This window comes from Myotis nattereri, assembly GCF_964212035.1.
Source record: "Myotis nattereri genome assembly, chromosome: 3".
Lineage (NCBI taxonomy): Eukaryota > Metazoa > Chordata > Mammalia > Chiroptera > Vespertilionidae > Myotis > Myotis nattereri.
In genome coordinates, this window is record NC_138077.1 from 89,498,344 (window position 1) to 89,510,720 (window position 12,377).

The 12,377-nt window shown below is 35.2% G+C and overlaps 1 protein-coding gene across 4 annotated transcripts in view; it reads right to left on the bottom strand.

Moving 5' to 3' along the window:
• The window catches only part of CADM2 (cell adhesion molecule 2), a 1,196,033-nt gene that overhangs the window by 128,349 nt on the left and 1,055,307 nt on the right, over positions 1-12,377 (bottom strand). For all 4 annotated transcript variants that reach the window (XM_081086797.1, XM_081086795.1, XM_081086798.1 and 1 more), the window contains one exon: positions 2,113-2,203. In XM_081086797.1, the coding sequence (XP_080942923.1) occupies positions 2,113-2,203 (91 nt within the window). The remainder of the gene's footprint in view (positions 1-2,112; positions 2,204-12,377) is intronic.

Here is a 12,377-nt window from a genome sequence, read left to right on the forward strand (position 1 = left end):
ATTTTTAAAATACCAAAACTGTAATAAAGTCAGAATGGCTATCATCAACAAATCAACAAACAACATATGTTGGTGAGGATGTGGAGAAAAGGGAACCCTAGTACACTGCTGGTGGGAATGCAGACTGGTGTAGCCACTGTGGAAAACAGTATGGACTTTCCTCAAAATATTAAAAATAGAACTACCATTTGACCCTGTGATACCACTTCTAGGAATATATCCTAAGAAACCTGAAACACCCCTACATTCATAGCAGCACAATTTATGATAGCTAAGATTTAGAAACAGCCCAAATACCTATCAGCAGATGAGTGGATAAAAAAGCTGTGGTACATTTACACAATGGAATATTATATAGTGGTAAAAAAGAAGGAACTCTTACCACTTGCAACAGCATGGATGGAGCTGGAGAGCATTATGCTAAGTGAAATAAGCCAGATAAGTATCACATGATCTCACTCATATGTGGAATCTAATCATAAAATAGACCCAGAGACATAGAACCATGGAAAAGACAGATGAATATCAGAGGGAAGGTGGGGGTGGGTAGTGGGTGGAAATCAGGAAACTTATATGCATACTAGAGGCCCTGTGCACGAAAATGCATGCACTGGGAGGGGGGGGGGTCACTCAGCCCGGCCTGCGCCCTCTTGCAGTCCAGGAGCCCTTGGGGGATGTCCACTGCTCCCCAAGGGATTGGGCTTAAGCTGGCAGTCAGACATCCCTCTGGCAGCCCAAGAGCCCATTAGTTGAACATCCTTAGTGCTGCACTGGAGAGCCATGAGCTAGCTTCTGGCTGAGTGGTTCCCCGGCCTGTGGAAATACATTGACCACCAGGGGGCAGCTCTGGCATTGAGCATCTTCCCGTTGTTGGTCAGTGCACGTCATAGAGACCGGTCATTCCAGGTCTTTTTGCCATTAGGGTCAATTTGCATATTACCCTTTTATTATATAGTATATGCATATTTCATGGACACAGACAATACTGTGGTGAAGGTCTTGAAGGGGCAGGTGCCTGGTGGAGGGGGTCAATAGGAAAAAAAAGGAAGGGGACATCAGTAATACTATCAACAATAAATATTAAAGTAAGAAAGTATGAATATGCTTAATGTGTTAAAAAGTACAATATCATACAATTGAGTATGTTCACATTTCAAACTTCTGCCTTAAAACTCTTTTAGAAAAATTTCTCATGGATACTATGTAATTTACACTTAAATAACAAATATTCTTAGAAAAACAATCATAATTACTTTACTTTGCACAAAAGGTTTCCCATATAGTTATATACAGAAAATAATTAAATCTCTCTTCTTAATATTTAAACCAAAATATAACTCAATTGAAAGTTTTAAAAAATCAAATAAATTACTTATCTCTGCACCTAGAGTATTGTTATATTAAAATGATCAAATGGATTTCAAATAATCTTTGAATAATCCTTATTTGGATAATCTATACTGATTTGATTTTTGTAGAAATAGTATACTTTCAGAGTTTTCTGTTTAAAAACATGAATGTTAAACACTATAATTTTAGAGTTGAAGGGATGTTAGGACTCATATTCTAATAATGAAATAGTTTACAATTGAAAATGTTGAGTTTATGACCCCTTTCATTCACCTTCCCTCCAAGTATTATCACATTCACAAATCATGTGTTGTGGAGCTGCTACATAAGAAATGTAGAGTTGATTTATCTTATTAAGGAAATGCTTCCCCATCTAACTTTAAAACTTGGGCATATTTTGACGATGCTTCAATATTTTCAAAATTTTTCACGGAAGAACTAAGCTCAGCATGTGCAACTGTTATCAATCTGATGATATGAACACTGACTGATTAAGCCTACACTTCTTTCTGGTTGAAATATCTTCCTGGGGGGAAAAATCACAGCTGGAAACCTTCCCGGAAACTTCACTAGATGACAAAGAAACAGACCAATCTTCCACAGACACGTAATGAAGATGTGGTTGTGGGAGGGTGTTCTGGTCTAGAGATCACTTTGCCCACCAAGAAAAGACAAAAGCAGTGGATTTCTGTAGTTAAAGTCTGCAATCAAAGCAGAATAGAAGCAAAAGTGAAAAACGCCATGGCTCATTAAATCACTTACAGTGGTTTTCCTTTGGATTCACAAGTCAAAATTAAAGGCTGTCCTTCTTGTGGAAAAGGAGTGGATGGTATAATCTTAACTGATGGTGTATCTAGAAAAAAATGAAAAGGTCATTAAGCATGTAAACTATACATTTAGAATTTGTATATCATGCTTCATGTTCATGCACTTTCTTATAATGGTGTCTTTTTAAAAGGGATTTCTTAGATTTGGTGAAACAGAGTATGTCATTTTAAGAAGCTACTATCCTGTCCATGAAAAGCTAACAAAAATATCTGAATATCTCATGAACACCACTGCTATAATATTTCTGAAATCTGAATTTAAAAGAGAAATTGTAAAAACTGGTTCAGATGAATATCAAGCATTTCATCCAATTGTTTCTTCAACTATTTATAGATGGGTAGGAATACCATTATTATGGACTGAACACATTTATTTGCATTTGAATAACAACCCATTCATTGTTGCAGGAATACCAGAAACTTATAATAAGGAAGTCAAAAAGAACTCAAGATCAACTTCTGTCTCACAGCATCGTGCAGAATATTTTTGAAAATGCAGTAATCTGGTACTCAGCACATGTCGCTTGCTCTAAAGTACAGTTAGCAAGTCATTTGACATAGTTACTAAGATTAATACTAAAAGTTAACATTTTATTGTTTATGTTAAAATATAATTGTTATAAAATCATTTATTTCCATTAGGCAATAAAGTCATTCCTAGTGAAAAAAGATTCATGAATACTTTAAGACATTTATAGTTATAACTTTATGTCCTGTAATACTTTTTAATAAACACAAAGATGGAAGACATGGAAAAAAAATTGGAAAATAAGCTAAAGGAAGGAGACAACGTAAACACTTTCATTTCTTTCTGAGAGGCTGCTAAGTCCTCGCGTTGTGTGTCCCACAGTCAACATGGAATTGCCTCCTCCTCTTGTCTCCACAATAAACAATATAGGCTCTGAGCATTCCTGATAGTCAAAAATTATTCTCACCATTACCTTAGTTGTAATGGAAGAACAGAACTACCTTGGAGCTATATACATTCTATGACTTTGAAGTTAATTAAATAAGTATCAATCAAGTGTGTAAACTTTAGATTAAAATCTTATTTCAGATTTGTTACATATAGAAAAATAAAGCATGATCCTTTAAAAGACCTTACACTTATAAATTATTTGTACTTTTTAAACTTATTCTTTCTCAGTCATTTAAACAAGAAAATACATTTAAGGTAATCAATGAGAATATCCAGGTTACAAACAGGCATTCCATATACATCATGGTAAGTAAGTGCAGTGTAAAATTACCCAGGAAGAAAAATAATTTGAAGACTATGACACATACTTACTATATTTTTAACTAGAGGCCCTGTCCATGAAAATGCATCCACTGGGAGGGGTTCCCTCAGCCCAGCCTGTGCCCTCTTGCAGTCTGGGAGCCCTTGGGGGATGTCCGACTGATGGCTTAGGCCGGCTCCTTGTGGGGAGCCAGCCTAAGCCGTCAGTCAGACATCAGCACTGCCACAGAGGCAGGAGAGGCTCCTGCCACGGCCTCTGCGCTCCCCAGCAGTGAGCCTGGCTCAGGGCTTCTGGCTAAGCTGTGCTCCCCCTGTGTGAGCACACTTACCACCATGGGGCAGCTCCTGCATTGAGCGTCCACCCCCTGGTGGTCAGTGTGCATCATAGTGACAGGTTGTCCAGCAGTTTGGTCAATTTGCATATTAGCCTTTTATTAAATAGGATTAGTAGAATAAAATAATAAAACATTAAATATAATTTACTAATTTTTCAATTACCATCATAGTTAGTGAATAGAATGATCATATACTATTATTCAAAGTAGAACATTTTTAAAAGGGAAGGGACCATATTAACAACTAAGCAAGGTAAGAGCTGTGAGCCAGAATAATTCTGGGGAAACTGAGGTGTATGGTCTTTTGAAATTTGACTATGTATACATATAGCAAAATTTTATTTCCTTTTGACAATGTAAAATTAAAAAGCTTTATTTCTAGAAATAAAGGTGGCAGAAGAAAGATTAGAAAAATTATTTTGGAAAATAAAATTGTGTTAATTGGGGTGACTATGATGGTTAACTTTATGTGTCAACTTGACTTCATCATGGGGTGCCCAGATATTTGTCCACACATTTTTATAAGTATTTCTGTAAGAGTGCTTTTGGAAGAGATTAATATTTATTTTTTTTATTTTTAATTCAGTTTACTTTCCATATTATTTCATATTGGTTTAAAGTGTATGCCATAGTGGTTAGACAATCATATCCTTTACAAAGTGTTCCCCCAATATTGCCAGTGCCTACCTACCATCATGCATTTTTATCACAATATAATTAACTATATTCCCAATGCTGTATCTTACATTCTTGTGACTATTTTTTAACAACCAATTTGTACTTCTTAATCTGGAGGAGATTAATATTCAAATTGCAGACTTAATAAAGCTGATTGCAGCTGGGTCTTATCTAATCAGTTTAATGTTCGAATAGAATAAAAAAAAAAAGCTGACTCTCCCCCAAGTAGGAAATAATTCCTCCTGTCTGATGGCTGTATGTTAAAGCACTGGCTTTTTGGGGGCCTTTAGACTTGACCTGAAACATCTTGGGTCTTGAGCCCGCTGGCCTTCAAACTGAAATGACATCAATTCTGGTTCTCAGGTTTTTGAACTCAGAATGAAACTAAATAATTTGTTCTTTTGGTCTCTTGCTTGCTGACTCGGCCTGAAGATCTGGAGACTTGCCAGCCCACATAATTATGTGAGCCAATCCGTGTGTGTGTGTGTGTGTGTGTGTGTGTGTGTGTATTTATCTGGTTAGTTCTGTTTCTCTGGGGAACCCTAGCTAAAAGAGAAAGAAGGACATAAAAAAAGTGTGTTATTGAGCAGATTACACCAGGGGCAACTGGGGTTCAGTCCTGCTGTGGAACTCTGAGAAACAATGTAGGGCATGCATCACACTTTTTTCCTAGATGAGCAGGGCATGAGAGTATTTAGGGAATATTTACCAATTCTCATTAGTACCTGGTGCAGGATTGTCCTGGAGGGAGGAGGGCATGTTATCTCCCTGGTATTCCTGGTGGACTTGGTGCAAAGAAATGGTGTGTGTCAAAGGGATATGGGAAAGTGTCTGTTTCAGTAAAGTAAAATATATAGTGGCAGGTAGCTATTAGAATAGAGGAAAACAGAACATGGTCTGATTTCTCTTAGCTCTGTTCTTTTAAATTTAAATATTTATTATCAGAGATGAGAACATGTATAACAAATAGCACCCTGAAGTATGGTTCAGCATTCCCTTTAGATTCAAAATACAAAATTCAGTAAATAAGTCAATGCCAAAGCAGATAATATGCTTAACATGTAGTTCTATGAAATGTTTATGAATACCACCAAATAACCCCTAAGTTACCAAATTCAAGGGATATAATGCAGTACTCTTTTATTTCACATCAGAATCTTGGCATGAAATAAAATGTTGATTAGACTCAAATGTTGATTAGACTCTATTACTAAAAATTATCTTTAGATTTCTCTAATAATGTTCCTCCACCCTACCCATCCCCAACATTTCTGATTCAACTCTAACATTTCTAGTTATTCTTTCTCAGATCTGTTCAGTTGTCTTCTTATATTTACCTTTAGATATTGAGATCACTGAGAATGGTATTAACAATCTATTGTCACATAATTCTCCCTCAGCCCTTTCAGCCACACCCAACTTATTAGTTTCTATCTATTCACCAATCACTCCCAAGTTTATATCCCAGAGCAGTTCTGTACTACATGCTACATTATGTGTATGGAGCACCTATATGACATGTCCACTTGAATGTCTGAAAGACACAGCACATTTGATATGTCCAAAATGAATTCAAAGCCTGTAACCCTCCCCATATAGTCCTATTCCAGGAATCTCTATTCCAAAGACTCAGTTATATACACCAGATACCTCTTGTTTCCTTATCTTTTCTAAACCAATGAACTAATCACATCTGGTTGATATACCTCCTAAATAATTTTCAAATCTCATTTCTTTTTTGATTGCTTCACAACCACTTCTTTTATCTACTTTACCAAACTAGTGAATGATCTTCCTTGTACCAATTTTTCATCCCTCATATTTCTAGAACTAAATAAACTTGTCTCCTCAAAACATGACTCTGATAACATAAATTTTCTGGTTAAAATCTTGTGTGGTTAATCTTTGCTTTTAGGATTCCAAGTGAAATAATTAGTATAGCCTTGCTAAGGACAACTATTCATTACCCCCAAATTGGGTCAGATACCTCTGCTACATGTTAGCTTTTTCATCTTGTGTAATTTTCAAAGTCGCTGCTGTATCTTCAGTGTCTGCAGAGTGCCTTATACAAAATCTGTGCTTAGTAAATAAATTCTTAAATAAATGAACACACAGGTTTGTATACATCTTATCAGTATGGTACATTAATTCTGAAATATTAGAAAAATTAATTGAAATTTATTGGCATCTGATGTATGTAAAATTACTCTTAAGTATTCCTAACACAAACCTTAGGTTGACTTTTACTTTAATCTCATATTTAATTTAATTAAATGGCTATTACTGACTCTCTTCCTAGTACAATTTTTTTGCATTAGATAACATTAGTTAACAACTTTCCATGATTATTAAATGAATTTTTTTAATTCAAATACTGCATACTAATTTTTTCTCCTCATCTTTTATAGGGAAAGAACTCAATTTTAACATGGCTGCTTTATCTACCACATTAAGAGCATTCAAGATTCAAGATCTTAACATATTCAGTTGTGTGTCTCCAGATCTGAACAAAATGTTTGATAGGTTGTAAGTTTAGCACAAGCACATAAAATAGGTATATATTCATTTATTAAAAAATCATATTTTAGTACTTAATAGTAAGCAAACAAAATATTCATATTTTAAAAGCATAGCCGAAACCGGTTTGGCTCAGTGGATAGAGCGTCGGACTGCAGACTGAAAGGTCCCAGGTTCGATTCCTGTCAAGGGCATGTACCTGGGTTGCGGGCACATCCCCAGTAGGAGATGTGCAGGAGGCAGCTGATCGATGTTTCTCTCTCATCGATGTTTCTAACTCTCTATCTCTCTCCCTTCCTCTCTGTAAAAAATCAATAAAATATATTTAAAAAAAATAAAAATAAATTTAAAAAAGCATAATATTTCCTTTAAGACTTTTGCAGGAAAAAATATTTTTTAGACTCCGGTTTTAAAATTGTAGAAATATGAAAGCACACTTTTTTCTTAACTACTAATTTTTACTTACCTAAAAAAATTAGAGAGAAGCACAATTGCTCTCAAAAGATACATTGATAGGCACATATTGTTATTTTCTTATTCAAAATTTAACAGGAAGTAAGACTACTTCCTGTTCTATTTGAATGATTTAGGATTTGAATCAAAGTAAATATATGGCTCTAGTAGAATGGATTTTCTATATCTTTACCATGATTTTAGAAAAAGAAAAGATTTAATAAAGCTACTACTAAATCATCTAATGGACAATTTTGCTTGGCAGTGTCTGGCGGCATTTTGGTTTGTTATAGTGTGGGGAGAGTACAGGGATACCATCAGCCTTTAGTGGACTGAGGCCAGAGTGCTGCGGAGCATTCTACAGTGCACAAGACAGCCCTGCACAACAAAGCATTGTCTGACCCAAAGTCAACAGTGCCCACCTCTGAAATACTTACATTTACTCTATTCATGACCTATCATTCTCTTCCTTGTTACAACAAATTGGGAACTATTAGAGAACAGTGAAGTTGTGCACATTTATATGGGACTAGAGGTCCGGTACACGAAAATCATGCACTCGGGGGTGGGGGGAGTCCCTCAGCCCAGCCTGCACCCTCTCAGAGTCAGGGAGCCCTCAGGGGATGTCTGACTGCTTGTTTAGGCCCACGGTCAGACATCCTTAGTGCTGCTACAGAGGCCGGAGAAGCTCCTGCCACCACCACTGTGCTCACCAGCCATGCACCCTGCTTCTGGCTGAGCAGCGCTCCCCCTGTAGGAGCACACTGACCCCCAGGGGGCAGCACCTGAGTGTCTGCCCCTAATAGTAAGTGTGTGTCATAGTCACCGGTCATTCAGCCGTTCTGTTGATTTGCATATTAGTCTTTATTATATCGGACGCTTTGTCTTTTCTCAGATCTTAGTTTACTTGTGTAATGAAAGGAATGCTGAATACTCTGACTGAGGCCATTGTGATACATCCCTGAAATAACAATCTTTAAAACAAATTCTATCCACATTTCAAGGTCTACCACTTTTGACATACAAGAGTTAACTGAAACCATTTCAGCCACAGTCCTACACTGTTCATTTCCTCCATGTAAGACATACCGACTTATTTTTCTTGTTTGCAAATTTGAAATAAAACTCCAACCTCACTTTCCTTTTAATTCCTAAAATTCTTTTCATAATGTTCAAAATGATCAGGCACTTTTCTTTTAATGATCTGTTAAATTCCTTTTAATGCTACTGAAACATTACGGTTGTGGTGATAATTTATTCTTTTCAACAAATAGGTATTAATTCCTATGTGTACAAGATCCATTATTACTACTACTATTCAACTGCTATACATCCACAAATATAGAAATCCATAGGAATTTTGTCCCAATGAGAAAGATAAATCATGTATCATTTAAAATATTGCAAAGTTTAAAAATGAAAGCAACATAGCATTCTGATGAAGTATTAAGGGAGTCATTTAGGAAGAGATTATACATGTTTGTCAGAAACAAAGAAAGTTTCCTAGAGAAGTGACCCTTCCAACAATTTATAGAATGCATAGATTTGAACTGGTAGAATTATTCCAGAGGGGGAAAAAAGGGAGATAACTCAAGGCAGACTTGGATAAAGAGTTGACCTAGAGAAGAATATGGGCTATTTAGGAGGATTTGAGAAATACTGTAAAGTATAGGGCACCTTATCTTAAAAGGGGTTCTGAGAGCAACATTTTATGAGATATATTAAAAGCCTTGAATGTTAGGCTGGAGTTTGACTATCAAATAAAAGCAAGAAGAAATCTCCTTAAGTTTTTGACCAAGTGATTATCAGGCTCAGAACTAAGTTTTAGAGAGCTATTTGGCCATGTGTAAAACTGAATGGATCAGGGAGCAACTGGAAACCAAATATCTCTATTATAAAGTTGAACCACCGGAAGATCTTATGGAGAAGACAAGGTAGCAGTAAAATTACAGAGAGTAAATGTTTCCATATTTTTGTTTATATTCTATTTCATGAATCGTTTAAATTGTAAGCTCTACAGTGCATAATTTTAAGTGCATTTTCTCTATATTCCATTTATTATCCTTACTTACATCTTAGTTTCAAATCCTTGTTTCTCCAATATCTTATTTAAGTTATTATAATTAACTGTAAAATATTCAGAAATAAAGAAATTTATAATCTAGAAATTTATGATAACCCAAACAACAAAATAAATAAAATCTATAAGTTTATCAAATGGATTTTTTTTATTAATGGCCTGATAAAGTGATATAAATTGCTGTTTTGATTTGATGTTGCTGATAGGTTAGTTTTGCTTTGGAGGGCTGAAAGAAATTTAATTTTTGATAGCTTGAGCACTAAAGATGGATTACTTAGGAAAAGGCATCAGAAAGTCACTTGTTGAATTTCATCATTAGGTAGGGCATTTGGACACTTCTGAAAGTTCTTTAAAAAAGGGAGGGGCTCCATATCAGCATTTAAAAAAGAATATGAGAAATCAAAATCCATTGTGGTCCCAAACATTTCAAGCTGAATAAACGAGAAACTGCAGATGGGAGAAACTAAGGCTCGGAAAGGTCCAAGGAAACATAGCAGTTATGTGTAGAACCTGATACAGAACTCAGGCCGTTGGATTCCTGACCTGGGCTCTTTCCTGAATGTAGTGCTTCCCATTCACATGCCAAACAGCCAAACAGCCAAACAAACAAACAAACCCTCAGTTGTCTATGAGAGTTATGGTGGGATTTTCTTCTTCTCTGGTTGCTCTGGGTTCTTCAGCTGGCCACCAGTGAGGGACTCCTGCCTCAGCGCTTTGCGGCTAGACTGGGAGTGGTCCTTGGGCTGCATCTTAAAGCTGTTCATGTTTTTGATATAATTTTAAATAAACACTATCAAAGGCACCATGCAATAAATTCATCATGGGGACAGAAAAAGAAATAGTAAATAATTAAATGAACACATGAATGCAAAGTTGTTTTAGTTTTTATAAATCTGCCATGGAAGGGTTTATGCTTTCAATGTTGATTTAACAAACATGCAACAATAATAGACACTGCATAGGTTAAGTCGAATGTAATGACAGGTGAAACTATGCAGCTTGCCCTGACCGGTTTGGCTCAGTGGATAGAGCATCGGCCTGCGGACTCAAGGGTCCCAGGTTCGAGTCCTGTCAAGGGCATGTACCTTGGTTGCGGGCACATCCCCAGTAGGGGGTGTGCAGGAAGCAGCTGATTGATGTTTCTAACTCTCTATCCCTCTCCCTTCTTCTCTGTAAAAAAATCAATAAAATATATTTTAAAAAATAAACAAAACAACAACCAAAAAAAAAAAAACTATGCAGCTTGGTGCAGAGTTATCTTAGTTCGTGTTTGCCAATCATTGGGTCTATTTTTATTTCACACGTTATCTAATCTTTAAAATGTCACCTTCCATACCAGATGTTTGGTAAACATCTGAAAGTGAGAAATCATCATCATAAAAAGGTAATTATAAAAGTCAAATAAAACTGTAACTGCATACTTACAAGACATAGTTTCCAGGAATTTTCTCCTTTAGGACGATGACATTTTACTTATAGTTTTTATGAATGGAAAGAAAAATATATTTAAGAAATGCTTTTATTTTCTTGATATCGCTAAATATGTTTGATTTATATCAGTGATAGTGAATAGTATGTTTCCTAGGCAAAATCACAAATAAAACAATCTCTTTATATTATTTGTACTTATATTATTGTCATTCTCAAACTTTTCCATTTTCCTCCACAATATATAGACCTAATAGGAAGTATTAGCTAGACCTCTTTGTATTCATAAGAAATAATATATTACTTCTCTATTAAAAACAATACTAAAAAGCCAAGCATTTATGATGCATTATCTGATTTAATGCTTACCAAAAAAATAAAGTAGGTATATTTTCCAGAGGAGCAAATTGAGTTTTAAGCTAAGTAGTATGAAGTCATAAAGAAGAGCTTGAGTTCCAACCTATCCTTATCTGACTTCAGAACTTCAACTTTAAAATATGCAATATTGATTTTCAAGGTCACACTGCATTCAAAATATAATCTGTTAAGAAGTTTATATTTCACCCTGGAGATAGTCAGCCTGTATTTGGACACTAAACATTGTAGTCTTGTAAAAGCACAGCCCAGCCCTCTATGGACACAGCTAACATATTGCCTCAAATAATCGATAGACTTCCACCACCCACAAATGGCTCCAGTGTCGACAACCTAGACTTAAAACAAAAAACTAAATAGCAAATTACAAAATTTTAGGCATCACAAAGAAAATAGAAAAGGTGTTTTGGAGGCCAGAACAAAACTTTCCATAATTCTGTAATAATTATTTAAATCATGAGTCTTATTTTTAAAAATATAAAGAAAAATGTTCACCCTAAAAAGAAATGTAAGATTAATGCTCAGTATAATATTTGAGCCCAATGGCCTCAGTTTTAGTTTTGGTTACTTTTTGAAATAGTTGTATTTTTGGAAAATATATTTCATTATTTGCATTATTTTTTTAGAGGTCTTCCAAAAATCAAAGAGAAATCTCACTGAAAAAAAAAGATTTAAAATTATCCTACTTTGCAATTACGACTCATAAGTATGAGATATATTATAAAAATACAGTGGTGTTATATTTCTTATAAAAATCTTGCTACCTCAACATTGTATAATTACTTCACCATTTACTCATCCTTAACTCAATTATCCCCAAATATGCTAAAAGAAATGACATAAGGTAATTGATTTATGATGAAATCATCTAGAGTGGTGGTATCTGGTATAGTAACAATTGGGCATATATGGCCATTTAAATTTAAATGTAAATCAATTAAAATTGAGTAAAACTTAAAGCACAATTTCTTAGTAACAAGATCCACACTTCAAGTGCTGAGTAGCCACGTATAGCTAGCTATTGGCTACTAGTTTAAGACAGATATACAACACTGCCATCATCACAGAAAGTTCTATTGAACACTCATCCTAAA